General features: G+C 43.9%; 1 protein-coding gene across 2 annotated transcripts; it reads left to right on the forward strand.

The window, feature by feature from the left end:
• The first annotated feature begins 128 nt into the window (after positions 1-128).
• Positions 129-27979, forward strand: SHC4 (SHC adaptor protein 4). Of its 2 annotated transcripts, XM_054272567.1 has the most exons (12): positions 129-1394; positions 8154-8224; positions 13676-13739; positions 14559-14678; positions 15720-15773; positions 18115-18166; positions 18543-18669; positions 20688-20868; positions 22176-22236; positions 23613-23792; positions 25238-25491; positions 26169-27979. In XM_054272567.1, exons 1-12 carry the CDS (start codon positions 825-827, stop codon positions 26322-26324), a joined length of 1890 nt encoding a protein of 629 aa, XP_054128542.1. In that variant the 5' UTR covers positions 129-824; the 3' UTR covers positions 26325-27979. The 2 variants fall into 2 exon arrangements, with proteins under 2 accessions (XP_054128542.1, XP_054128543.1); XM_054272568.1 differs by lacking the exon at positions 23613-23792.
• The last annotated feature ends 1 nt before the right edge of the window (position 27980 follows it).

The raw sequence follows: 27980 nt of genomic DNA on the forward strand, positions 1-27980 counted from the left end.
TGGCTGCGAGGCGCCCCCCGGGGGCCGCCGGGCCGCGGCCGCGCGCCGAGCGCCATTCACGGCGCTGCCCGCCCGCACGCGCCGAGCCCATTCACAAAAACTTCATTCATAAAACCGGCGGCGGGGGCGGCCCGGGCGCTGCGGAGCTGCTGCCCCGCGGCGCTGCGGGAAACGGCCCCGGAGCCGCGGGAGTGTTCCGCTGTTTCGGGATTATTATGGTGCTGAAGGACTTCCCAGCAGGAATTAGCCAGACCGACGCTGCTCAGTGTTTTTGGAAAGAATCCTGGGTTTGCGCCTGACGGCGGGGCAGGAGCTGCAGCGCAGGGATGCTCTTTGCCTCTGGGGCAGCGGCGGTGGAAGTGCAGAGAGCCGGGCACCTTACGGGGTTCATGCCGGTCTGAAAATACCTTTGGGCTTGTAGCTGTCTTGATCTGCTTTGTGTGGAATATGCTTGAGCTTTCGCTGCAGCCAGGACTCTGCAATTATTGATGCTACAGCTGTGTGAATCTTCAGAGCTAGGTGGGATTTATTGCCTGGTTTGAGGCAGCAATGAAGGCAGGTTTGGATAGTGGCTCTTCACCTTAAGCTGCTGTACCACCGATGTGCTTTCCTGTATGCTGCTTTTATTTCTTCTTACAAAATGCCAGATGCCCATGCAGTTTTAAGCTTTGTTCTTTGAGGAAAATAAACCGTTCAAGAGGGAGTCAGCAAAAATATCCTATAGGTTTCTGTTTTGAAAATTGTTTGACTTGCTTGATTTCCATATAATTTATCTACAAGAGCTAATTTATGCAAGAATATCCAGTTACAGACCTGCCAAGGCTATGAGAGAACGCAGCCAGCAGAGCCTCGGTGGACACGTCCTGTATGTAGGGTTATTCAGACATCCAGGAATGCTGCACAGGGCTAAGTACAGCCGATTCAGGAATGATTCCATTACCTCCCTAGATGAAGGTACACAAAATACGTCTTTAAATATCAAAGGTTCTTCCTCCTCTTCCCACTCTTCAACACCTAATTTACTGGCAGAAGATGTGTCCCTGGGGCCGCAGGACACCTGCACCACGCTGTGCACGCTGATCCCCCGGATGGCCAACATCAAACTTGCCAACCCCTCCAATCTGCCGGGCCTGAAAAGCTTCTGCCTGGGAACCAAAGAGGTGCCACGCATTAAACTCACCGAGTGCGTTACCATCCCCAGCAGCCCCACCTCGCCTGAGATCAGCTGCCTGTCGGCCTCCTACCCCCAGCCCGACCTGGACAAGCTGGTCCTGGCCCCAAAGGCAGCGGGTGACTGTGCTGAGGAGGCTGCTGTGGGCAGGCAGGACAGGGGCCAGGCCCAGAGCAATGACAGCACGTACAGCCAGGAGCCAGGAACCACCTACAGCGTGCGGGTGAGTACATCCCCTGGGCTCCCTTCCTCTGACAAAGCAAACAGCTTGGCTGGCTGCTGGGTCACCTCCATTTTCCTGCCTCTAGAGTCCATGCCCCAAACCACTGCGTTCTCCCATGTAGTTCCTGTCTTTTGGTGTCTGTAGGGCTGTGGCATTGAGCTGGGGGAGCTAAAAACACCCCAGCTACTTCCAGAGGTGACACATCATCCAATTCCAAAGGACTGTCTGTAGACTCTCTGAGAAGTGCTGCTGAACCACAACTGGAACGGGTTATTCTGCATGTTGGAGGGAAAAGGAGGCCCATGAAAGGGCCTCCCATCCCTCACAGAGAGCAGCTCCAGGCATTAGGTGCGTTCTGGCCCACGCTGCTGACATATGTCAGGGAGGCTGTGGGGCAGGCACTGCCCAGGTTGTATTTCCAGTGTGGTTTTCTGCTGGTCTTCCTTTTGTGGGCAATATCTCACAAGGGGGTTCACTGGCCCCACAATGCAACAGGGAGCCTCACAATTCAACAGGGAGATGATTTTTTTCCCTTCATCTTCCTGGTTATGTTGATCCCATGGCTGTGGGCCTGCAGGATCCAGCCCAAGGAGAGCTGCAGGAACATCGCTGACATGTCCTGGCCCAATCTTGGTGGGTTTTTCAACTAGCCATTTCAATAGTAACAGCAGATTGGTAAATAAGTAACGTGGGGGTTTGGGCGTTTCAGCATCAGAGGATGTGCAAGGTGAGAGGATGAGCAAGGCACTCATTTCCCCAGAGACCACCAGGCTTCTTCAGTAGCTGGTGATGGGCTCAGATGGGCTGGTAAGTGGCCAAGGCTGCAGCATGGCAGGACTATGGTGCAGAAGGATGGTCTCACCTGAAGGCAAAGCAGGGCCAAGAGACCAAGGGCATTTGGAGCTGCTTCCAATCCTTACCCTCTAGCCCTGGCCGTTGCTCTCTCTCCTGTGTGTTTGGAGGCACTCACTCTCCCCATGCAGCTTCTTGTGCCCTGTTGGGGTATGGGATTGCTGGGATCTCCACAGAGACCCTTTTAGAAAGCAGGGCAGGTCCACGTTATTGGGACTGCTGCTGCCAGAGATCTTTGGCCTTAACAGCTTAGTCAGAGCAAGAGGAGGATTCAGCAAGTACATGGAGAGGATCTACAGTTATTTTCGAAAGGCAGTAATGTGGTGAATTAGAGAAATGTTGTAGGGCAGAAGCTGTCCCCTGCAGACTGCAGTGAGGCAGAATTTTCCTTGGTGTTGTTTTAACGAAGGGCCGTGCTGGGCTCATTGCATCCCCTGGGGAAGCAGCTGTGCAGGGTGAGACTGGTGGTGGCAGGGCACCTGTGTCACAGCCACGTGTCACCCGGGCCTGCTGGGGAAGCTGAGACCCATAATAACACCCCCAAATGCTCGTGCAAATAACAAAGAGCCCAAATACTAATATTCCAAGAGAAGCCTGGACAGCTCTGATTCTCATGCTGTTGTGTTTCAAAACATACTTTGTACGCAGATTGCTGCAGGCTTTCCCAGGGGGATATTTACCATGTCCTTGTTCGCATTCTACCTGTTAAAAACCTTCCCACAGTGCTGCCCATCTGGGGCTGAGGTTGTCTCTGAAGGGCACCCATAGTGGCCATGGCACTTATCTTTCCGGCTGGTGTTTGTTATGGCTGTGATGAGTCTGACGAATATTCCAAGAGGCACTTGCTTGTTGGGGAGTGCCAGGGATGTGGCTGCTGCTGGGAAGGAGGATAAGATCTGTCTCTCAGCACTGTCCTGCATCAGTGGTTTCTCTGAGAATAGCAAGGATGATGTTTACTGGACCTAACATGGAGTAAGGCTCTGTACCTGAGCTTAAATCAAAGCGTGAGTCTTTGAAAGATGATTGGTTTTTAAAAATGATTTAACTAAAATATGAAAAGGAAATACTATTGCCAGATATTTCATAATAAAACCATTATACTTTATAATAATGTGGTAAAGGTTGTTTGCAGCATCCTTTGTTTCAAAGGGCTTTTAGCAATGTACAGGTTGATCCTCTGCTAGTGGTTTGATGGTGAATGCATATAGATACATGCCAGCATGTATGTCTAACATCAGCCACATGTCTCTAGATTAAAAGGAGCCTGACCATTTCCAGCACGCTAGTTCAGAATTACATGAACTGCACCCTGAAGCACGTGTGGGCACCAGTGCCCTGCTCAGCCCTGCTGCTGGCCAGGGGGGATGCCACAGGTCAGCCTGGAGCAGCTGCTCCCTGCCTGGGTGGGGAAGGGTCCAGCACAGCCCTTTCCTGTCCTAGCTTGCCACCAGCGCTTCTTCCACGTTCAGGGCAGGAAAATATTGTGGTGTTTGAGCTGCAGCCACCTCCGTGGCGCGCAGCACCCCGACACTGCCCCCGGAGAGCTGCTCTGCATCGCCCGTCGTAAATAAATAACTCCGGGCGTCTGCAGAGCCGGGGCTCCCGCAGGAAGGAGCCGGGCTCCGGTGATTCATGGCTCCAGCCGCAGCTGTGAATCATGAGCGGGGTGCCGGGCGGTGCTGCTGTGCCGGGCTCGGGGTTTGGGGTTTAGGGTTCGGGCTTTGGGCAGCCTCGTCCCACGGAACGCGCCCGGCACCGGCACCGGCACCGCCTGCGGGGCACCCGCGCCTCTCGGGGATCGATCCCCTCAGGAACCCGCGGGTTTCCAGGGCATTCCCTTCAGCACAGCCGGAGAACCGGGACAGGGTGGGTTGGGAACAATTCTGTTAGAGACCTGGCTGAGTGCAGTCCTGCAGAAAGTGATTTTTCAGAAAACAAACTAAAATATTTATATATATCTGTATTTATGATTTTTTCCTAATTTTTTTTAATTGAAAACATGTGAATGATAGAGTCAGACTTTCCCAAAAAAATTTCATTTATCAAAAGCTATTCTTCTTCACAAAAAGCCCCGGCTTGCTGCCCTCAGGCTGTGCTGCGTGGGCATGAGGAGTGGGACAGACCAAGGGCCTGTCTGTCTGTCTGTCTGCACTGCTGCTGCTGCAGGGGGGAAGATGAGAGCAGGGCAAGCACATGAGGAGAGTTAGGCTAGGTTTGTGGGTTTGTGTTTAATGGGCTCCTTTGATCCTTGAAGGTATCCAGTCTGTTTTCCAGCTGGTTCTGCCTGGATTTTGTGCTGTCTCACAGGTGCCCTGGGGGTACCAGCCACGTCTGCAGTGGTGTGCTGGGGGCTGCCTTGGCCTCTCTGCTTCCCGTGCTGGGGATGGCAGAGGTTCTGCTGCCTTTGCTTTTGGATCTGGATGGGGTTGGTGTTTGCTGGAGGAAACCAGCGAGGTTCAGGCTGAGGAATGAGCCAGTTGAATGTCCTGCAGGGTGCAAACCTGGGCCAAAGTTCTCCATTAGCTGCCTGACTAGAGGCTGCTTGCAGAGTTACAGAGCACTTACCCAGCACTGTAAACCCTGCTGTGAGAGGCAGGATGAGCACTGAGCTGTCTGGCACAGTGCAGTCTGTGTGCTGGCAGGAGCAGAGCCACTGCCAGGGGACCGCTGGTGGTCTCTGCTTTCCAGTGGACACAGTGGCTTTCTAACCCCAAGGCTACCACAGGGAGCATCTAAGGAAGGGCTGAGAAAACTTCCCTACCAAAACTCCAGTAATCATGCTTTGCTCTGTCACCACATCCCTGGCTGGCTTCTGGTATTGTCCATGGAGGGAAGGCAACACTTTACCTTCCTGCTAGGGTGAAAGCAGAGAAATCTCACAGCAGGTTCCTGAGCCTGGCACTCTGCATTGTCCTGCCATGTGCTGCTTATTCACATGGGCCCTGCCTGGTGCCTTCTCATCTCCTCCCACGCAGTTCCTCATCCTGTTTGCAGGCACTTTCTGTCATCTCATGTCAATAGATGTGGAAAGGTGTGTGCATCTTCAATAACTGCTGTTCTCTCCTGGTGGTGTGGGGAAATGCAAGCCAGCCCCAGAACACCCTCTGTACTCAAACACCAAGGGACAAAGCAGTCCTGGTGCCAGTGCTCTCACAGCCCTTTGCAGGCAGATGGGATATCTCTGCACACATTGCCATTAGTGGAGCCCTTCCCTTTCCAGCAGGGGCCAGTGAGTCTTTCCTTCCTAAGAGATGCTGCTTGTCTTGGCAAGAGCTCTCCATCCTGCTGCTGACAGAACAGTGGGTTCAGCATCCTCTTTCATTAGCCATGTCAGATCTTCAGCACTTGGCTTGTTTCACTGTTGGTGTCCTGTTTTTCTGTAGGTAGCTGAATTCTGCAGTCACATCTGTGCTTGTTGCCCCAGGCAGGTTAGTGCACCCTTGGGCCTGTGTCCAGCTTCCCCCAGCTTGCCCAGCAGCTCAGTGAAGGGGGCCTTGCCTCTCTCTGTGGGCTTCAGAAGATGAACACCCCCTCCCTGTACACCCCCTTTGGACCTGGTTTTCACAAGAGCACCTGGTGAACAGCTTGCACTGGAGCAAGAGCTGTGGGCTGCTGTGGCTTCTTCTCCCAGGCACCTGTGGTTGCTGCCCTGCTCATGCTTTAGCTTAACCTTCCCTGCAGCAGGAAGGATGGAGCTGGCCTTGGCCCTGCATCACCAGAGAATCCATTTTTGTTTTCCTGGGAGGTGCTGTTTGGGGTGTACAGGACGGAGAGTGGGGGCACCACCTGAGCTGGAGTGTGGGTGCAGAAGTCTCTGAGACAAGCATTGTCCTTCTCTGCTGCCTTCCCCTTCCTCTCGTGCATTGGTTGTGCTGCTTCTCATATTTTGCTGTGGAGGGGTTAATATTTTTGTTTATTGTTATTTTTTTTTCCTCCTTGGAGAGCGTCTTTTGTTTTCTTGAATAGGCTTCTGGTATTCCATTGTCCTTTTGTGTGCTCCATGGGCTTCTCCCAGGCTCTGTGACCCTGACTTGCTCTGCCCCAGCCCCACATTGTCCCCCTGCCCAAGGCTCTGCTGGTTCTCTGTGCCTGTGATGTGAGTGTTCAGCCATTTCCAACTGTGCCAGTTCAGATAACCAACGACAGCTGAAATAAATGAGAGATGCAGTGAGGTGTCATGTTAATGCACTTCCCTACTCAGGCTTTTAAAGGGGAAAAAAAAAAGGTCTTTTGTGAATCATTGATAAGTTCAGCTTCACTCAGGGTCACTTATGCAAAAACCTAATATTGATTTTTCATCTTTGCTTAGAGTAGCTTCCCACGCATCTGTTCAGGATGCAATGGGGACTCACTTGTCAGCATATGACTCACCTACTTCTCTAAATTATTTTTTTTTCAAGGATAGAGGAGCAGCCAACCAGCTTACAGGATGCTTGACCTTATACTGTAGGATCAAAGGTCGTTGCTGTGCTACAAGCTGAGGCTCTAGACATATTTTCCACATTTGCTTTGTTCCTGTTAAGCAGGAATATCTTTAACAAGGCAGATAGCTCTCAAAGTCATTAAATGTTCATTAGGGAAGCAGTTCTGCCAACCTTTCAGATTCTTATTGATGTCCTTCCAGGTCTCTGACCTAATTCTGGAGTTCTCCCAAGGGTTACATTGCTATTGGAAAGAAAGCAAAATGGGGATAATACAATTGTTGTGGAATCCCTGACTGCACATATAACATTCTCTTTTTCACACACTCATTTCTGAAAGTCTGCAAAGCTGAAACAGATACCTAAATCCAGCCCTCTCTGGATGGCCCAGCAGAAAAATTGATTTACAGACAAAGTAAGGCAGAGGAACTAAATATGGACCCTTTCTCTGACACAGAATGCCTCCTCCATCCGTTCAGACAAGGCACAGAGCATGCATGACCCTGCCTGGGTTTTCCAAGTTGTCTCTGTCCCAGAGGCTTTGACTTCCTGCAGGAGAGGTCTGCACAAGCATGCTGTGACTGCAGCCCTTGGGCTCTGTGTGAGCACTGCAGGATGGTCCTGAGAGCAAAAAGAGAGACCCAGACCTGTGCCAGCCTGTTGAAATGAAGAGATCAGACTGCTTCAACAACAGAGAGATTGACATCCATAGAAATGCTGAAGGATTAGTAAGATATGGTTGGGGATATGCCTTCACATAATTGATATTTCTGAGAATTAGTCTTATACAAATCCCGAATGAGAATAGCAAAAGCCCCAGCTCTGTCCCATACAACAGAAGTGTGGCAGTCAGCCTTTCATTTAAAGCAGGTCAGTTGTTAGTGTAGGCTCTTAAGAGCTGTTGCTATGAGCTGGAATTGCAACTTCACATCCTTCATCTTGTGCAGAGGTTGTTTGTCATCAGACATGGAGCAGTGTGGAGCCAGTGGTTTTCCTTGTGGCCTGTAATGCCTCCTGCTCTCTGAAGGGACACTCAGCTCCTCTGCGTGGGGGCTCTGAGTGCATTGGTCTCGAGGGGTTTCCAGAGCCCCTCTGCTCCTGAGGACTCTGTCCTCTCCAGTATTTCCTCATGTATTCCTCCCAGCTCAGTGTCACAGGCTAATAAGTGAGAGTAAGCAGAAATGGGAAAAAAAAGGAATAATTGGATTTTGTGTTCCCAGAGTGCTTTGCCTTTTTTTTTTTTTTTTTTTTTTTTTTTTGGTGCTATGGTGTTTAAGCCATTGGTATCTTTATTGCTCTTCTCTACATTTTTAGTAAAACAAGATCTATTTAGGAAGCAGCTTTAGGATGGCTGATTTGATTTTCCATTTAGACTGTGGTTCTGCATAAACTTAGTGGACAATAATCACATTTGCTTCCTCCTGAGATCCTCCTCTTACTTGTGTACCAGATATTAACAGTCCTCCCTTTTCTCTGTTTTCCATAGTACATGGGCTGTATTGAGGTGCTGCAGTCGATGAGATCCCTGGACTTTGGCACACGAACACAAGTCACCAGGTAGGTGGTGTAAAACTGAGATTCAGCCCAAGAATTAAAAGCCTGAGTGCTAATTTTTGTATAAAGCTGAGGGTGCATGCCAAGCTCTGAGACAATTCTGAATAGGAGTTTGCATGTTTTGTTTTGTCTTTTCCTAAGTGATGATTTGAATTATTTGATCATTACAATAGGCTATTTTGCATTGGAAAATGAATTGTTTCAGGCACAGACGTAATTTCTCTCCCAGCTCTTGCTCAGAGCCTCCCCCCGCAGTGGCAGCACAGAGCAGACGTCCCCAGCCAGCTGGGCACCAGCAGCAGCTGGGCTCTGCACGTGGCTCAGCGCTGCCTGCACGGCTCTCCAAGGCAGGGGGACATGCACTGGAGCTGCTGTGCCTGGGGTGCCATGGCCAGGGTGCAGGGCCAGGACCCTCATGGGTCTCTCTGCCAGCAGTCTGCATCTGCTGCTTCCCCCCTGGTGCAGAAAGTGCCATCTGTCCCTCAATCCAGCAACGTCATCTAAGGAATTTTTATCAGATGTTTGACATCGCTTGACCCCATCTGCACCAAGACCAGCCTCAGCTGGAAGTGGAGTCACAAGGAAAACATGTTGAAATACAGCTGTTTCCATCTGTACTGCAAGCCTAAGTTTTCAGGCTGCAAATCAGAGAAAGATTAATGTTTCATTCTTAGATACAACTGGGGATGTGGTTAAAACGTGAAATATTTTGTGGTCTTTTGAGAACTTTGCAACTTCTTTTGCAGGTTACTGCCAGTTTCTGAGTGTAGATTGTTAGTACCCCTATGCCTGTGGGGTGGCTGAAATGTCCTGTCAGAAATAGAAAAGCACATTTTTATTTTTACATTTATCCTTGTAAGTCTGGCAGTGCAGGAGTGTTTGAGTTCTCAAAACAATCACCTTCTATCCAGCTCTGAGTGCTGTGTGGTGCTGTGATGTGCTCATGGTCCACCAGGCAGCCCCAGCAGCCACTCAGCATTTTGGGGGGTGGGTGGCTGCAGGTTATCTTCACCTTGCCTTAGACATGTTCCTCTCATCTGCTTTTCTGGCATAGTTCGTGCTGAGGATGCCAGGAGTGTGGTTGAGGCTTCCTGTACCTGCCCAGCTCTTCCTTCCTGCTGGAGGGAGATTTTCAGATGCTGTTTTGCTTCCTCAAGTTTGTATCCAAAAATTCATGGAGAAAGGAAAGCAACGTGAAGGGATTAGTGTTACATTTATACCTGTTGGCTCCCAGACTTAACAGCTGAAACTGAAAAACATGAGTCCTTCAATGCCTATAGACTTCACTTGAAAGTTGTCCTGTTTCTTTTATATTCAAAACCAGCAGTTGTTGAATGTACAACTGGTACAGGCACACACTCACCCAGTTCCTGCATGAGTGTATGAAGAGGTGCCTGAGATACCAATATACCTCCCTCAGGCAGGTCCTTTACAGACCAAGAAGAGCCATGTAATACACCCAACCCAGGGCACTGTGTTCTTCACAGCTCAGCCAGAGGGCGAGGTTATCTCCTGTTTGCAAGAGGTGTGTGTGCTGCTGTGCTAACAGAGCAGAATTTTGCCTGGTTTGTCAGGGAAATCATGAATATGAATTACTGCGTGACAAGAGCTTGCCAACTTAAATTTGGGCCAGATAGTAAGGTTTTGTTAAGCAGAACTGTGTCAAAACTTAACAATGGAAATATTTCCATCACCTAAAAAAAAAGCCACTGCTGACCTTAACGGGCTCTTTTGTGCATGAGAAATTCAAAACTTCAACTGTTTGCAAACCAAATGCTGAAGTGCTGAGCTCACACATGCAGACTTTAAAGTCCGATCGATGACAAGCTGACTGGAGCAAAGATAACATTGATTATTCCCCTATTGTTCTCTCAGGGGAGGAAGTTTATAGACACATGCACAATGCACCAACCAAGGAGCTGCTGGAAATTACCCCATTTTAACCATGCCTGTTATTTGAATTGGGGTAAAAAATATTTTTACTTGGATGGCGTTTCACTAAACAAAGAGGCATCTTCTGTTTTAAAGTGATGTAGAAAGGGTCTCTAGTTATGTCTGCAGCCTGCCTTGATTTATGTGTATGTGCATGCTTTGTTACCTCATGCTATCTAAAATTGAAGATATTATTTACCTTTGGAAAGATGAACAAACTCATGTTTGCCAAAGTGCAGTGAGGAATCCAAAGGAGAACATAGAGAATTTACTGTCTGCTTCTTGCTGGATTTGCATTTTCAGTTGTTTGGCAGGCACATGGTCAGGGAAGGCAGACAGTGTCCTCTCTGGTGCTGTGAATGACCATGGGATGCAGAGGTGCTGTGTGGCCAAATGACCCCAGCACAGCAGGAGAAGGGTGGGCACTGAGGTGCTTCTACTCTCCGTGGCTGTGGGGTGGGGAGGTTGGCACAGGAGATTCCATTGTGAGTTTTCCAGCTCGCTGCTGTCGCCTGCCCATGACCCCACTTGTTCTTAGGGACATTCCTCCTGTTTTGCAGAAGTCTGTGATCTCAAACTCCATGTAGGTTACAAAGTAACACCAAAAAATAATAAGTGTAACAGGTTCTTCTGCTTGAGGGTCTTTGTATCTTTTTTTTTTTTTTTTTTTTTTTTTTTTTTTTTGTAATCCTGTGCTTGCTGCTCTGGATACAAGAGGTGTTTGGGTTGTCACCCTTGTGCTGTGGCAGGTCCTTCCTGCCTTTGCTGGACCCTGATGTGTGCTTCTCTTGTCCAGCCATTCAGCTCTTTTCCTCTTACACATTTCTGTTAAATCAAGCTGATTATTAGTCATCAAATTTGGGCATTTCTGGGAAAAGAGGTTCTGTATCTTGGATTGGGGCATTAACTTCTAAACTCGAAAATGGTCAGGCAGTGAGGGGTGAAGGGTGTCTGAAATGTGCAGCCAGGGAGGGCTGCTGGAAGAAGGCTGACTTTGTTTGGAAGATTAATTTCAACTTTGTTGAGCCACATAATCCCTTTCTGTTACATGGTGTAGGCAGGGCCTTAGATGCTTAAAAGCAAATCCTCAACAGCATGCTTGCTTGCTTACATCAGCCCATCCTTCGTCCTTTATTCTGGTTTTGGGGGAACAATGAACAAAGTGGCTCAGTGTTGCTGCCCACAGGCGCTCTCCTCACGGGCAGCTCTGCGGGCTGCAGGAGCTGGGTCTGCCACAGGTTTCACTGCAGGCTGCAGACACAGAGGAAACCTGTGCACTGTACTTCTGAGTGGGCCTAAAAAAAACCCCAAAAAGCTGGTTTAAAGGCTTATGGATGCCAAAAATGGGTCACTCATTTCTGTTTATCGTGAGTGCATCCAGAGCTTCTTTTCTTCCTAGTGTGTGGAGCAGTTTCTAGTTTCTGGAAATGACTGCATGTAGGAAGTGTTCAGTTGTAGCAGCAGGTGTTACCAAACTCCTGCTTTTCACACCTTTCAAATAATATTTGTAAAGTTTTGTTTAGATCACATTTGTAAAGTGTTTAGATCACTTAGAAAATCACCCAGAGGTAGGCAGCAAGAAATGTCTGTACAACTATTTCCCCTACCAAAGAGAGGTAATAGAAACTATTAAATGCTTTGCTACTTTTTGGTTCCTTTTTACTGGACACTTGCTTCAGAGCACGGTGAAGTGGGCAGCCACCAGAACAGGCTCTGACTAGCAACTCTGCCTGCAACTCTTAATTTCACATGGGCTGCCTGACATGTGCAATAACTCATTTGTCACCAAAAGAGACAACTTCCCTGTTTTTCCAATTTGTTCTGTATCTGGTTTTCTTTCTAGGTAAGGCTAGACTTGAAGGCTCCAAGTAGCCTTAATGTCTTGGCTCTGATTTTAATTTCCTTTAATATTGAATGAGAAGATGTGTTCTCATTTTCCAAGCTGATTATTGGAATCTGCAGGATCATCCTGCAGGATGCTTTCCTCTTTTTTTTTTTTTTTAATTTGGCCATGTTTGGCCTTCCTCTTGGTAACAGCAGGAGCTAACCAATAAGGGTATCAGAAATTTTCTTAAAAAACATATTTTCAGCTGTGCAGGGGGAAGTACTTTGCTTTTAAATGCTAAGAAGGGTCAGCGTTTAAAAGGCTGGGTTTCTGATCTTGTGTTGCCCACAATGAGGTCCCTTTTCTTCCCTGATGTTTTTGCTCAGAAAATATTAATTATATATTGCTGTGGGTGAGGTCTCCATTCATGTGACAGCATCCAGTAGAATCAGGGTGTTCCCTCAGTGTATATCACTGATCCTCAGTGCTCCAGCACACAGCCCACTGGTGTGGCAGCCCTGGGGCCTGAGCAGGGGCAGCAGTGACTCTGGGGTTCAGCAGCGCTGGGCTGGCTTGGCTTCCTCTCTCATCTGCAGGGTCCTGGGGGGACCACACTCCTCCTCACTGGGCATCTCTGCTTCATGGGACATACCTGGCTGGAGCCTCTTGTCATTGTGTGCTTTCCTGATAATTTTCAGCCCTTCTGGACTAAAAATTTCTCAGGAGGTGAAGGCCAGTGGTGTTTTCCTCCCACACACACGCTGGGATCTGGAAACAGACAAGCTTTCCCAACCAGCTCGCTTCCTAATTAGCTCTTTGGATAATAATTCAATAATACAAACAAACAATTAAACAAACTCCCTTCCCCTTTAGAACCAAACAAAATCCCATCCTGGGAAGGTAAATCTGAATTCAGCCCCAAGAGAAAGGCTGAGGCTTGGAGTGCCCAAAATGGGAGCCTAAGCCTGAGCAGACTCAGCCCCTGTGGGACAGGGCCAGGGCAGCTGGAGATGCTGGGGCTGGGTGGGAAATTCCTACCAGAGATGGAAAGATATGGATAGCTCTGAAAAGGAACTGGAGAAAGTGATTATACATCCCCCCTGTTGTTGGGGTTATTGTGTTTTTTGGTTTCGCTTCTGGGTTTCTGGTTTTTTATTGGGGGGGAGGTGTTGTTTTGGGATTTTTTTTTTTTTTTACTGGAAAAGAAATCCCAAACCCCAGAAAGTCAATCAGAGAACCCAGCTGGGCTCACTCAGCATGCACCTGCTGTGCTAAATAGGAAGGATTAAGTAGGGAGGAGCCCCTCCTGCCATGTAAGGGACCTATCAACCATTCTGAAAAAAAGGTTTTGAAGGTATTAATTTGCTTGTCTTCTGGTTAGTTATGTTTGAGGGTTTTTTAATTAAAAACATTTTCATAAGGTGAAATGGATGGGTTTGATGAAGAAAAAGAATCCAAACCAGGCTGCTGAATCACTGTATTTTGTTCAATAGCTCTTTTGGTTGTTTTGTTGTTTTTTTTTTTTTTTTTTTTAACAGGGGGAGGAAAGAAGAAAGAAAAACAACTGTGAAAGACCTTCCAGAAGATTTAAGAGTTTATAAGTGGGCCAATAACAATAAATTGCAGAGTTGCTGGCTCTGTTACAGATGGTGCATGTGAAATGATCCAACAGTTTGTGCTGTGTTTTTTATTTGCAGGGAAGCAATAAGCCGACTGTGCGAAGCTGTGGCGGGTACAAATGGAGCTATAAAAAAGCGGAAGGTAAATCCTGTTTTAGCTCAGCAATTATTTTTCTATATCTGCTTTTGATAAGCTGGATACATGATTCTCTAACAGGCTTCAGTCCATGCTGGAATTAGTGCATTTTAATCCATCTGAACTCAGCCTGGATAACATGGAAGTGCTGGTAGCAGGGTGTTTATCCTGTTTGGTTTGGGGCTGAGGCTCTGCCCTACTTTATTTTTCTCAGGATTAATGCTTTGCCCAGAGTTCTTGCTTCTACCAGCCCTTGCAGTGCAAGAGGGAGCTAATTCACTGGGGTGTTATCTGCTTCTTATTTATATATATTAAAAAATTAAACACATTAAACTAAAATGGCAGTGTTTAATGGATTTTATTAAGTAACTGGGATGCAGTGAGGGGCAACATCCGTGGTTGCTGTTGGGTTGTGTCCAGCAGAACTTACAGATTTCCTTCTGTAACTGTGGAGCTCAAGAGGAATGAACTTGCTTCTGAAAGAGGAATACATGAGAGAATTTCTTGCTTTACCCAGAAACACTTCATCCTCCAGAAACAAAGAAGAGTTCAGAAAGAAAACTGCACATTCTGAATTACTGAGCCAGCTATAACATTTAGCTCACTGGGTTTTTTTTTTTCCCATTATTGACATAAAACCCATTCCTACCAGTATTGCATTCAGAGCTGATGTTTGTTAGAAGATCTATTTGCATTTGATCAAGCCATTATCCTTGCTCCATTGAAAGTCTCAATAAGATACCATAAAACCTCCTTGACTTTCATATGTTTCTGCCCCTCACAGACTGGGCTGACAGCCTCTTTCTTTTCTTTCTTTGTTCAAAGCCTCCAGTGAAGTTTCTGTCTTCTGTACTTGGCAAAAGTAACCTTCAGTTTTCTGGCATGAATATAAAGCTGACCATTTCAACAAGCAGCCTCACTTTGATTAATGCTGACACGCAGCAGGTAGGATCCTTGTACTCAGGGTCCTTTTCTCCATGCTACAGTTTTGTCCTTGTTTGTGGCTTCTGAGGGAAGGAAGTGCCCTGCAAAGGGAATGCAGCACCCTATAGCAGACCTGGGCATGCCTGGTGAAGCTGAAGTACATGATGCCTCTGAATTTAAAAATGAAAGCACACAGGTCATTTTTGTTCATGATGGTGTGTTCCACAGGGAGGAATCCTTGAGCACTTGGCAAACTGTTTCTCTGGATGTGTTTGCCTGTCAAGTGCCAATAAACAAGTCCTGACTGTAGTTTCTGACAAGTCATAGAAGGAAAGAAAAATTCATATAGCTATTAAGTCAGAGCTTGGCTTTGCTATCATTCAAAGCTATATTACAGCTGGATAATACATGTGTACAATCAATTATACTGTGGAAAGTCTCTAGGCTCCATTGAGGTGTGTTCCTGAGAGCCTGGGTTTGCTTGGAACTGGGCTGTGCTCCCTTCCTTCTTGGCAGATATGATAAGGATCTTTGTCCTGCCCACCTAATTCCTCCCTCAGCTGTTGGTATTGCTCCCTGGGTGATCTCAGCCCGGGCCAGCAGCAGGTTTTGCTCCAAGCTGGAGCAGGGGAACATCAGGGAGGTCATTTTGGCTCACTGGCTCTGAGGAATGCTGCACTGAGCTGGTGCCATGCTGAGCATCAAGGAGCTCTTAGGGGCTGTCTGTAGTGCAGAGGTCTCCTGTCCATTGCACATCCTGGGAGGGGATTAGGACACCAGATTTCCCTTTCTTCCTTTTGGCTACAATTAGAAGTTGGTGGTTGAATTCATTCTGAAGACTCTTTAAGGAAGATTACTCAGGGATCTAGACATTGGTAAACATGAATGGGTAATCTCAAAAATATTCCTTTTTTTTATCTCTTTCCTTCCTAAATGATACATGCATAAATTAATAAATGGGATTGTTATGAATTTACTTGCTTGTTCTATAGAGACATATGTTCTGATGTTTTCTAATGTGTGGCCCAAGAGCATGTTTAATTAGCCTGTTATGCCTTTCAGATTATTGCCAACCATCACATGCAGTCCATCTCATTTGCTTCTGGAGGTGACCCAGTAAGTATTGATTTATAAAATATATTTCTGCAGGTATAATGAACTCATGTAATAATTGCTACCTGGAAATACTTTGCTTCATCCTTTCTTTCCACAAGCACTAACACAGTACACTGCACTTCTGGATCATGAGCAGTAATACAAGAAAACTGGGGCTGACATTGAAAAGGAAATGTGGAATAGTGACTCAGTGCCTATTTAATAGATACACAGTTAACTTTCCTGTCGCCCATCAGTGTCAGTCCATTCAAAAGCCCTCTGACTTGGGGATCTAAAAATAAGAATGCGAACATAGGAATTGAACAGTTCAGTGGTCCCTGTGATCCAATACCTGTCATGAAAGCTGTCAGCACTGGCACCTCTAAATTTTTAGATTAATTTTGACTCAAGCCAACAGCTCCTATGAGACAGATGTGGCATAACCACTTTCTTCCTGCAGATAGGGCTGTTCTTCCCAGTGTCACTGCCATGCAGTCATGGATGTTTCCAAGTCAGAGGGTTTTTATTCTATTTCAGACTCTACTGTAATGATTGTAAGCAAAAAATGCATCTATCTGGGTTGGATAGATAATTCCTTAGGGCTTATTTACCTTTTTTAGTGTTTTTTATATTATTATCCTGCATTGGTCTTGCACAGTGACTTCAGATTTCAGAGGCTACACAGGGCTGGGTTTGGTCAGTGCTTAATGGCAGGGCCAGCAAGAGATGTGTGTGCACAGATGTGCTGCAGGAAATGGGCTTGGTGGAGCAGCTGCTGACACTTCTTACTGGGAGGATAATGCAAAACAGAGGTCTTGCTCATCAGTGGTAACTATAAATCTAGTGGCCCTTCACATAAGGGGCAATTTTGTTGTCTTGTTCAGGTAATTTTTTCAAAATTCAATTTACATGTAAAACGGGAGATAGTTTCCACAGGACCTGTCTTTCCACCTGCCCCACATTCAGGGTCTAATTGAAGTTCAGTGTTGTTCTGGGCTGTGAAGGAGTAGCACTATTCTGCCTGATAATTGAGCCTATTCTGGCTTTATTTTGAAGCAAAACCATCCAGGCATCTACATAAACATTAAAAAGACACAAAAAATAGCAGGTGCTGCTCCAGTTACTTTAGTTTCTAGTCACTCCCTAGATCTGATTTATTTTAAAATCTCTATCCTGAAATATTTATGAATTTAAGAAAAACTTGAAAGGAAAAGGAAGGAAATTGAGTTCACTAGACACATAAGAAATATTTAGCTTGCTTTGCTTTAGTGATATTAACTTTAGAGATGAAAAAAAAATCTAGGACAAGTTCTGCTGGCCCTAAGACCTGCCTCTTGTGTCACTCATTGTGAATTATTAAATGATTGTTCTTGTGCATATTGCAAATGGGGCCTTGTTTCCTGCCAGCTGATTGCCTCTTCCCCCAAGAGAACCATGCCTTTAAGCTGTGAATTGCATTTTCCCTGTCCCACCTTAAAGATCCAAAATAACAAAATGCATCTTTAATAATTAAAGGAATGTTATTCATTACCTCGCCAATTTGACTATAACACAGAATTATCAAGCCACTCTTTGCTTTTGCGGTATCATTAGAAATGTTAATTTTCCTATTCCAGTTCCCTTTTCAATTTGACTAGAAAAAGAGGATTATTTCAGTGCTGGCTAGAAAGAGAATCAGAAACAGAAAACTGATTATACTGAGGTTGTCTGATCTCAGCAGCAGCTTTGAGATCCAGGGTAATTTAACCTGATTGCAGCCAGACTAAAATTGGGCAGGAGCAATTGAGATCAGATACCCATTTTATTCTGCATAATTTTAAAGTTTAACTTTTCTCTAAGATGCCTTCAAAACTCAATGTTATTGCTACAAATTGGGAACATTGGAAATTTGTCCTTTGCAGTATGCTAGCACTATTTTATCTTCCAGTGAGTCTGGTAAGGACGGTCTCAGCCAAAAGCAGCAGTCACACAGCCCTGATGTGTTACATGGGAAGGGCTGTGAGCTCCATGGGAGCAGTGGAAGGGGCAGCAGTGCCTGGTCATGAGGCACCAGTTGTGTTTCTACTCCTGATGCAGAGCTGGAATTGAATACACAGTTTATTGAAGACCCAAAGAATGACAAATGGTCTAGTGCATTTTTTAGAAGAAAAAGAATATGGGACAATTACTGTGTTGATAGCCACCAGTGTGTCATTGATATTTTCCTTGGCTCACTTTGCTAGTACCTCTGGTTGTTTTTCCCTGAAGGAAGCATGCATTTTAAAGCTAAAAATGTACCTGTCTATATGCAATTGCTGTGCTGTGATGGTAGAGTTGTTCATAATTACAATGTTCAAGACATTTGTTGTCTTCTTTCCTGTAGGATACAACAGACTACGTGGCATATGTAGCAAAAGACCCGGTTAATCAGAGAGGTATTGAAGCAAGTTTCCAAATATTATGTGTTGATATGATTGCTTTATTTGTATGTAACAAGGAATTGTTTGAGTTTTAAAATAAGGAAGCTACTGAACTCAGCTGAATACTCTGTACAATTTCTGGCTTTTCTGTGTGTATAGGGGCAATAGTATGCAGGCTGAGGCTTTAAGTGTCATGTTCTTTGTGTACTGAAGTGGGAATCTGCAGGTCAGACTGGAGCTGTACTAGCTGCTGGCTCCATGAAGGGGCAACAGCCTTTCTATATATAGCAATATATAGAGTCTTTACTTTCATATATAGCAATATAGCTTGAGTCTTTACTTTCTGGTATAAACTGCATTTACTGAATTAAAGTAAGGTGTCTCTTTTCAGCATGCCACATCCTGGAATGTCCTAATGGGATGGCACAGGAGGTGATCAACACCATAGGGCAGGCCTTTGAGCTCCGGTTCAGACAGTACCTGAAGAACCCATCCAGCCTGGTTACATCTAATGAAAGGTCAGCACATTCTCAGTCACTTAACTGGCAGTTTCCTTCTCTTTGGTACTTTTCAGGAAAACAATACACTACAAAGAGTGAACCATAAGTAGGACGCTTTGAATATGCTTTCTGGACATAGGATAATTTGAATGTATGCCTGCCTGTACGTGCAGTGTATAAGATACCAAAATTAGCTTATTCCAGTGAACTCCATTGATTTTTGTGACATTTGTACAGGTGCAGAACACAGAATTAAGCTGTATTGTTCCTTAGATAAAGCAGCCTTATTTTAAGTCATGCAAGTTGAACAAATGTTCAAATTACTCTGCCCAAGTAAGTTCAGCTCTATAAATAGCAGACACACACACACAGACTGAGCTCAGTCCTGACCTGTGCCAAGTTTAAGCTTGCTGCAGCTGTGGAAAGTGTGTGGTGGGGAAAAAAGCCATTTTAATTCACCTTTCTGCTTCTGCTCATGTTCTGGCAGCAGCCTCAGTTTTCACCTGGCATGACTTACATCAGCCTCATGTACTGAGATAAACACAGCCACTACCTGGTATGTTAGTGTGAAGCCCTGTCCTCTGCACATTGCCTGAAATACAGGGCCTAGATTAGTTTCTGGACCACAATTCCCCATTTCACTTACCCTTCTTCCACTGCACTGAGGACACAATTCTTGCTCTAATTTATGGCTCTCCTCACAGATTAGACATGCCTATTTTTCTCAGGCTTCTTTTTACTGTAACACCAAATTTGATTGTCTGCTACTTCCCATGAATAGGTAAAGCTGTGCCACTACTTACCTGCACCCTGAGCACAGGAGTCCTGAGCAGGCAGTGTCACTGGAACAGGGCCTAATGCATCACAGCAGAGCTGGTTTTATTGCACAAATGCAACTCCAGTTTATATTTATTTCAATGTATATGATGGTTCTTGCCATTCCACTGCTAAAACTGGTCTGTTTTTCCTGGGGAAAATAACCAGAGGAAAAGCCTTTTATTCCTAAGAAATCCTGCTAGGTTATGTCACAAGCAGCATAGGAGCAGGGAGGAATGGAAGAGGGTAATTAGATTTCCTCCTTGAGCATAACCCACAGGCAGCCTCCGAGAATGGTCCTCAGGCAGAGGAGTCGGATATTGCTGTGTGAATGAGTCACTCCCTTCCAAACTACTATGAATCACATAATCAAATACTTGCACTGCATATCACATAATCAACTACTTGAACTTTATCTCTTTCCTGCTCATGGCCTTTTATCCAATTATACTCTTGTTAATCAGAGAAGTAAGATTTGAGATGAGGTTTTTTTTTTATTTTGGGACCGGAGACAGTACAGGAAGCACCTAGTTGTTTTGCAGTGTATCAGCTGTACATTTAAACTATCATCATTCTGGTTTAGCTCAAAAAAAACATTGTGTGCTCTCCTTCATGTCATTCAGTGTTCCTTCAAGCTGAGCCAGAATATTGATTGTGGTTATTAAAATCAGAGTAAATGCCTCTGAGGACAGCTACTTTTTAATTTATTTATTTATTTATTTTTTTGGTAGTAATATTTGATTTTCTAACACAGTTGCAGGCTTGTCTGACTAAATGCCATGAGGTTTTCATTTTTCTCTTGAAGTCTGGCTGCCCCCCAGCAATCTCTAGATTTATAGACTTCAGTCAAGAAGCCATAAGAATTAGTTTTATGGTCAGCATTTTGGATACCTTAATGAACAATGCATTGAAATTCTTAAAGTTTCAGTGGATTCCTCTTACCTTTTCTTTGACTTGAAAATATATCTGGGCTGCCTGGTGCTAATGAAATGACTGTACCTCCCTTTACCCCAAACTGTCATGACTGTTTTTAATTCAGGAAGAAGTAACTGGAAAGATAAACAGCTCTGAAAGTTCCGGCCCAAAGCCCTTTACAGCCTCCATATGGTGGATCTGTGTATTGTGCGTTGTGCAGACACTGGGGATGTTTGCCTGCACTAGAAAGCAATTGATTACATCAGAAGCTTCATTTTTTCCCCCCCTCCCCATATTTTTTTCAGTGAGGCAGCAAATGCTAATGGATCAGCTGGGAATTCACAGGAGAGGGAGGATCATCATGAATATTACAACGAAATTCCAGGGAAGGAGCCTCCCACCGGCGGAGTGTTGGACATGCGAATGAAAGTGCAGACAGACCCAAGGGCTAAGTGTCCTGTCCAGTGCAAAAAGCAGTATTGCTCAGTAAGTACAGCATCTGCTGGCATAAATACTCACTGCCTATTATGGGAATGAATAATAAAATGTTTCTGTGGTGTTAAAGCATGGCATTAACATCAGAACCAGGTCCTGATTATCCTGGGAAAAGTTTTTTTAGGCTAGATTTAATGATGCTTAGTACATAATTGAATCCCAAAGCACTTTCTGAATATTAACTGGTTTGTCCTTAGAGTACTTTCAGGAGACCAAGTAGTATTCCCTTGTTCACTCATTAGCTCTGAGAAGAAAATAGATACCAATTTAAATGGCTTGTTGGAGAGAACATCTGCAAAATCTGGGACCTCCTGGCTCCCTATTCTGTGATCTAATAAATATTTCATCCTGTCCATTATGCTCTACAACTTACACATACAACATTGACTGATTGCAATATATATACAATATTCATTACTCTTGGATTGTTTCAAGAAGCTCTGTTAAATCAGCAAAAGAGATCTGTGGCTCTTGTCTGGCATAGTGGGAAATAAAAACCAATCAGGGAGTAAAACAAGCCAAGTTCAGATGGCTGCACAGATTTCAGAGTCTGCTCTGTGAGGCCTTGGGAGCACCATCCTTTCCCCACACAGGAAAGAAGGCACCACCACTTTGCTCAGAGGGAGCACACTCAGATGTGCCTGCTGGAATCCAACTGGTTCTGTCTAAAAGCTTGCTGCTCCCAGGTGTTATTTGTGTTTGGTAGCAACTGCTCCTGGGCTGCTGTGTGTTCCTGTGCTACTGCACCATCTATTTTTGCTGACATGAACCACACTCTGCAAATCAGGTCCCCACCTCCCCAGCAATTCTCTAAATCAAAAAATGTTTTACTATATCCAGAATTTGCACCTGATGCTCACCAGTACTGTTGCAAGGAGTTACACTGCATGTTAATGAAAATGCCTTTTTCTTGTGGGCTGTTACTTTTTTGTTTTCCTTTCTCTTTCAGTGCTGCTCAGACATTTTAGTAACCATTTCACTTTCAAACCATGATACCTGTAGTTGATTTTATGATGAGGGACCCCTACTAGAAAATCTGAGCTTTCTTACCTAGGAGTTATACTGTATATAACATTAGATACATAACTGGGCAGTTATGAGACTGTTAGGAGTCCAGACGTGACATCTAAAGAAAGAAGAGTATCAGTGTGAAATATTATTTGAGGAGATGGGAATTTTTTTGTGAAGAACATGTTTAATTACCTGTAAATCTAGTAACTAATGCATGGATGTTTTGAAGTTACCTGGGTTTTCCTAGGGGACTACTTTACATGACTGATTTTAAAATTTTTCTACAGACAGGCAGCCCAACCTTCATCAATATATATGAAAATTGTCCAGAAGAAAACAAAACTGTGGGTATGTACTCTCTTTTCCTTCTCATGCATATGCAGAATTAACCAGGGCAGGCTGCCTGGAAGAGCTACCCCTTGGCTTTCAATACAATGGTGAAAAGTGTTCTACTTAGTGGGTCATTTTTAGTTCCCTAGATGCAGGGCAGACAAAAAAGCCTTACAGCTTTTCTAAAGGCCACTTATCTATCTTCATGTCTGCTGGCAGACTTACTCATTTTACTTCTCATGAAACTGTACAGTAGCTCTTTGTTTTTTTTTATTCTTTTTCATACTCTTTGTTGTTCCTTTGTTGTTCCCTTTCTTCATACCATTTGAAAAACGAAGATACTTCATTACTTATCAGTCTCTGAGTATATCCCCTTCTCCTACAAATGCTCAATGAGATCCAAAGAATCAGCATTGGGTTTTTCCAACAGAGTCTGACCCCTTGGTTCCAGCATCCCTGGCTTCGGTATGGCTGTGCCCTTCCCCTGCCTTAGGCAGCTTTGTGCCCAGGATCAATTTGCCTTTAGCAAAGTCTGCTCTCAGGGACCCCAGGAGATTATCAGCCCCCATCCCTTTCTGGACTTTGCCACAGCTGATGCCCTGAGCACATTTGCTCAGCTCCTCTCTTTCACTGCACAGTGGGGTCCTCTCTGAATTCCCACCTGCACGGCTCTGAAGTGATCCATTACACTGTCTGTAGGGGATACTTCAGTTTCTTGTGTTATTTCCAATTCAAGGAAAGGAGAATCAAATGGTTTCTACAAAGAGAGGGAGAACAAATAAAAGAATGAATGAATAGATCTATGAATAAAAAGTTGGTTGAAGAGCAAAAATATGCCTGCTATTTGGCTAGCTGAAGTGCTATTATTTTCATACCCTGCAGGGGATTTTCTGTTAGCCTGTTCCTAGGCTTGGATCCTAACCTGACAGATGTGGCTTGGGCTCTTTAGGCAGAGCCTCAAAGCACCAATCTCCTCCATGTCTCCCTTCTCACCAGAATAGTAAGAGAGAGAATTGCTCAGCTTCCCACAAGTTCTTTTTGTGTTGCAGAGGGGAAGGAAAGGGTTTTGCAACAAATAACATGTATGGTTTGTGTTTTTGTAGAGGCATATGTATTATTTTCTTTCCAGTCTGTGGGGGGTTCAGTGACATTGATTGGAGGAGAACTGGATCAGTGCAGAGCATTTCTGAAAACTTCATTCTAATTACTTTTGAACCTGATGCCTTCTAGACATCAGGAAAAATAAGTTCATTTGCATTTTTATTTTCCTTCTGAATTACTTTAGTGGGCTATAAAGAAGAACATCATTCCTGTGTCAGCTTTTACAGTTACTTAAAGCTGAGTTTAAAAAAAAAAAGAAGGAAAAATCTGTGCATACTATATACTAATTGCAGGTAATTGTGATGAGAGATCACAGAAGACAATAAAAGAGGCAACCTCATTGAAACCTGCCTACAAAGCAGATCTCTTTGATGATCCCTGTTACATCAACACACAGTCCCTGCACTCTGCAGCCTGTGCAGCCCGAGGTGCAGCAGCAGCACAGAGCCCTGGGAGCCCTCTGCGCCAGGCCAGTAGGTCCCACTGCGATGCCACGCCTGTCTCAGCATGGGAGGAGGGGGGCTTCTCATTTCTCTGCATGCAGAAAGATTTGGCTTTTCCATAAGAAATATAGAAAAGATGGGGGAAGAAATCTATCCTGGTTGTTCTTTTTCCTTGTTAGATTCAAGAGAAAAGGGATTAAAGAGCAGAAATAGTGATAGTAAACAAGCAGAGTAACCTTTCTTCTTCTGTAGTTCATTGATGATAATGAATGAAGTGCCACAGGTATTAAAAAACAAGTCTTTAGGATGACAGGAGCTTGGGACTGCACATTGCCTCAAGGAAAAGCCTTCCCCTGTAAGCTCAAGGTCTTAACCACTCTAAGGTTAAGGAAATGACCTCAGATGCCTTTGCTTCACAGGCAGTAGCATGCAAGGTTAGTTCTTAGTTCTTCCAAAACTGACCATTGAATCCCATCCAATAATTTCTAAATCAAACTGTTTGATCTGTCATATCAACTAAATGTATGTCCAAACTTGATTAATGGACTCAAAATGGAGGACATCCATTAAATGATTATATAGTTGCTACTGATTGTCCTCATTATTGAATATACTTTATTAGCCTTGCCTTTTATGGTTTCCCACTGAGTGTTTTCTCTGTCAGAGTTGGCTCCACACAAGAAAGTGGAAAAAGGACTGGACAATAAAGGAAACACAATAAAGAAATCTTTGACCATTGAGACATTTCCAACTTGGGACTGCATCATGCTCTAAAAGGAACTGCCTATATCCTGAGGAGCCTTAGGTTGCACAATTCCGTTGAAGAAGTGGTATCCTCATATTTTCCTTAGAAGAATCCTGCCTGCTTGTGAATCATTTGCAGTCTGACTGGCTATATCCCAAACCACCCAGTTTTTTTAGTACATTTGGTAATTGTTCGTTTTTTAACAGCAAATGTATCATGCTGTAATCCTTCCCTTCTGGCTACATTGGCTATGTTGTCTTACATTCCTGCACATAGCTGGAGCCACTCAACATGACTCTCCCAATGATCTGTGACAATCTCTTCAGAGCTTGTTAAGGAAGAAGGAAAAACAAGATCTTAAGGGAAAAAAATAAAGCTAAAAAGCCAACAAAAATCTTGTTTTTACAGGGAAAATTTGACTATTTCATACAAAGAAATATAACCCCAAACCAGTACAGCATCAGAAAAATTCCTCTTTCTAATCCTTGTTGCCTAGCGACCAAAGGCTTTCCCATCTAAGGTAGGGGAAGAGGTGGTGTGATAATTTTGCCTAATGCACTGGAGGGTCATGAGCATTCATGTGTGCATATTCTTACAGTCTGTAAGGTTGGTTTGCTTCAAGGCTGAATTGTTTGAATTTTTAAAAAGCTATTAAAGATATTGGCTTGCATCCTTTTAGGATGAGGTTTTAGGTGAAGTGTCCAATACATTCCCTTTCATTTAATTTTAGAGTTACCGGAACCTGTTCAGCAGAGTGCCACGAGCAACACAGCTGGTCTCTGTGCTCTGCCACAAATAAAGCAACAGCTAAAGAATGAAGATTGTTACCATGGCAAATTGAACAGGAAAGCAGCAGAGAGCCTCTTAGTCAACGACGGCGATTTTCTGGTACGAGAAAGCACAACGTCACCTGGTCAGTATGTCCTCAGTGGACTTCAGGGAGGGCAGGCAAAGCATCTACTCTTGGTGGATCCTGAGGGCAAGGTATGAATATTTCATATAATGAAATTTCAGTGCTGCTCAGATATTTCAATCAAAATGCATGGCTGCATTCCATCAAGTGGAAGTGATTTGATTCCATTCAGGTTAATTTAAATATAGCCAGTGGCTACAGACGGTTTGAAAGTTCAAAAACTTAAAAGCACTGAAGTACCATAGAAGTAGCAGTGAGGAATTTAAATACTGTTAGTCCAGGTGCTGATAATTAGTGTATGCACTAAACACATCCTGCAAACCATTAGTGCTAGGAAAAAAATATCCTTAATGATGAATTTCTGGATACAAAAAGGTTTGTTGTCACTTCAATTCTACTTTCTTCTGCTCAGAACAGCAGTCTTGAGTGACATTTTTGAGGAGAGAGTAAATCAAAAAAGTAATCCTCAATGGGATTTAGGGAAAAATATCTCTGTTCTTTGGAGAAAAAAAAGGTTATTTCTTTCCCCTGAGCATAATCAGCCCAGTTTGACATACAATCTTTTCACTTTACCACTACTTTTCTTGTGGGCCAAAGGATAGATCTGAATTGCTGTCTACAGCCTAATGATCCTGCTCAAGTGAGTTCAGTGGCTTAAGTGCCTTTTGATTTTAACGTGTTAGCCTCGTGTCCATCCGGGTACAAGCACAATCTAACCTAAAATATATTCTTTTGCTTCTTCCACTAGGTGAGAACCAAAGATCATATATTTGATAGTGTGGGTCATCTTATTCAGTATCACATGGAAAATAATTTGCCAATCATCTCTTCTGGAAGTGAAGTGAGCTTGAAGCAGCCTGTAAGGAAAGAGAGTAATATGGGACACACGCAGTATCACAAATAATCCCTTGGATCTCACAAATCCCAAGACAATTCATACCTGAACTTTCTATTATGAAGACAAGTCAAAAAAGTATAGACTGCACTTTCTGCTGCTGTTCCAGAAGAAGCCCTTATGTGTGTGTATGTATGAATATATGTATATGTGTATATCTATGTAGATCTATAGAGATCAACAAGCATAGTTATATAGATACACATAATCTTAATCTTAACAAAATTACACCTTCAGAGTGTGAGATTCATTTGTGAGAAGGTATTTTAGACATGCACAAATGTCACTTTCAAGGTCATACTGAATCAGTAACTATTTAAAAGCACAATTAAAACTCTACATACAAAAGCTCACTTGAAAGAACTGCTGGAATATTAGTATGTGCCTTTTAGCATAGAATTATTGAAACCAATGTTATTTATACTGAATTAGTTTTGGGTGGTTAAACAAACATGTCTATGCTTTTAACTATTTGCCAAAAACAAGTACAATTTGAATATTACTAAAATGTCATCTTCTTTCGATAGACACTAACAATTTCATTTTGCTTGTAACAGCACTTTACTAGCAAGTAACGTTTGAAATGAATGGCATTCACAATACAGAAAGGTTGTCCAGTTTCTAAATAATTTTTTGTCACTGTCTGACTGCTCAAAGATTTGAGATTACGAACATTTACAAAGTTGAAATTAATATATGTAATATAATTTTGGAATAGAACTTGTTAAGGGACAAGCATGCTAGATCATAATATTTTTGTCTTGCATATGATTTTACTATTATTATCACTTAATACTGGAAACATCTTTTTAAAGGTAGGCTAAATATATTTTCATTGATTACATAGTTGTTTACAAACTAGAAAAGCTGAACAAAACTAATGATACATTTTGGGAGAAAACTATTTAAAGGATGTTTGAACTTTGCATGTGTCCTTAGTCAGTGTTCTTTCCAAAACAAAATAGTTTTCCCCTCTTCACATAGAGTCCCTTTGTTCCTAAACATGGAAAAATCTTTTAAAAGAAATCTATTAATTGTTTTGCCACAATAAAGACTATAAACATGAACAATCCTATATTCAGAGTGAACAGTGATTTATTTGGCTTCCTGTTGAAGAAACAGTGATTTAATAAGTGACTGAAGAAAGGCAGGGAAGATTTGGGGAATGAACTGGTAGTCCAGGTGATGGCCTGAGGGAAATGGTGCATTTGAGACAAGCAATATTCTCTGGCATGAACAGACATAATTCTTTCTGTCTCCCAGCCCACTGGCTCAGTTCCTAAGGCAGACAATTGTTGTGGAGTTCAGCAGTTGCTGGAAATCTTGACCATAAAAAATATACTGTTTGTTTGCCAGTGTTCATGGTAAAGGGAACACTGTAGTATGAGCTCCTTCCTCTAGAAAACAAGAGGAGAGGTCTTATAAAATTATGGAAGACAAGCTTCCTTGGAGGGGAAAATGTAATGTAAAGAGCCACACTTAGAGTCTACTAGAAAACATCTTTACTTTTATCCTCAGCCAATAGCCATAAAAATACATTTCATTCTTTGATAATAATATTATTAAACTACTCAATTACATATACTGAAGCAGTGGGAAGGTTTAAACATGAGGAGTTCATTTCCTTGCTAATAGTCTGGCATTTTCAATACCCTGAGCCTTCAG

This window comes from Melozone crissalis, unplaced genomic scaffold, assembly GCF_028551555.1.
Source record: "Melozone crissalis strain CALT ecotype California unplaced genomic scaffold, PUWL_Pcris_2 ptg000014l_1, whole genome shotgun sequence".
In the NCBI taxonomy this organism is placed as follows: domain Eukaryota; kingdom Metazoa; phylum Chordata; class Aves; order Passeriformes; family Passerellidae; genus Melozone; species Melozone crissalis.

Bases quoted from the DNA above. Each gene is read 5' to 3' on its own strand.
- SHC4 (XM_054272567.1), top strand. From the start codon at position 825: ATGAGAGAACGCAGCCAGCAGAGCCTCGGTGGACACGTCCTGTATGTA. The intron at 18,670-20,687 runs GTCAGCACATTC...TATTTTTTTCAG, and splicing joins CTGGTTACATCTAATGAAAG to TGAGGCAGCAAATGCTAATG. The intron at 20,869-22,175 runs GTAAGTACAGCA...ATTTTTCTACAG, and splicing joins GCAAAAAGCAGTATTGCTCA to ACAGGCAGCCCAACCTTCAT.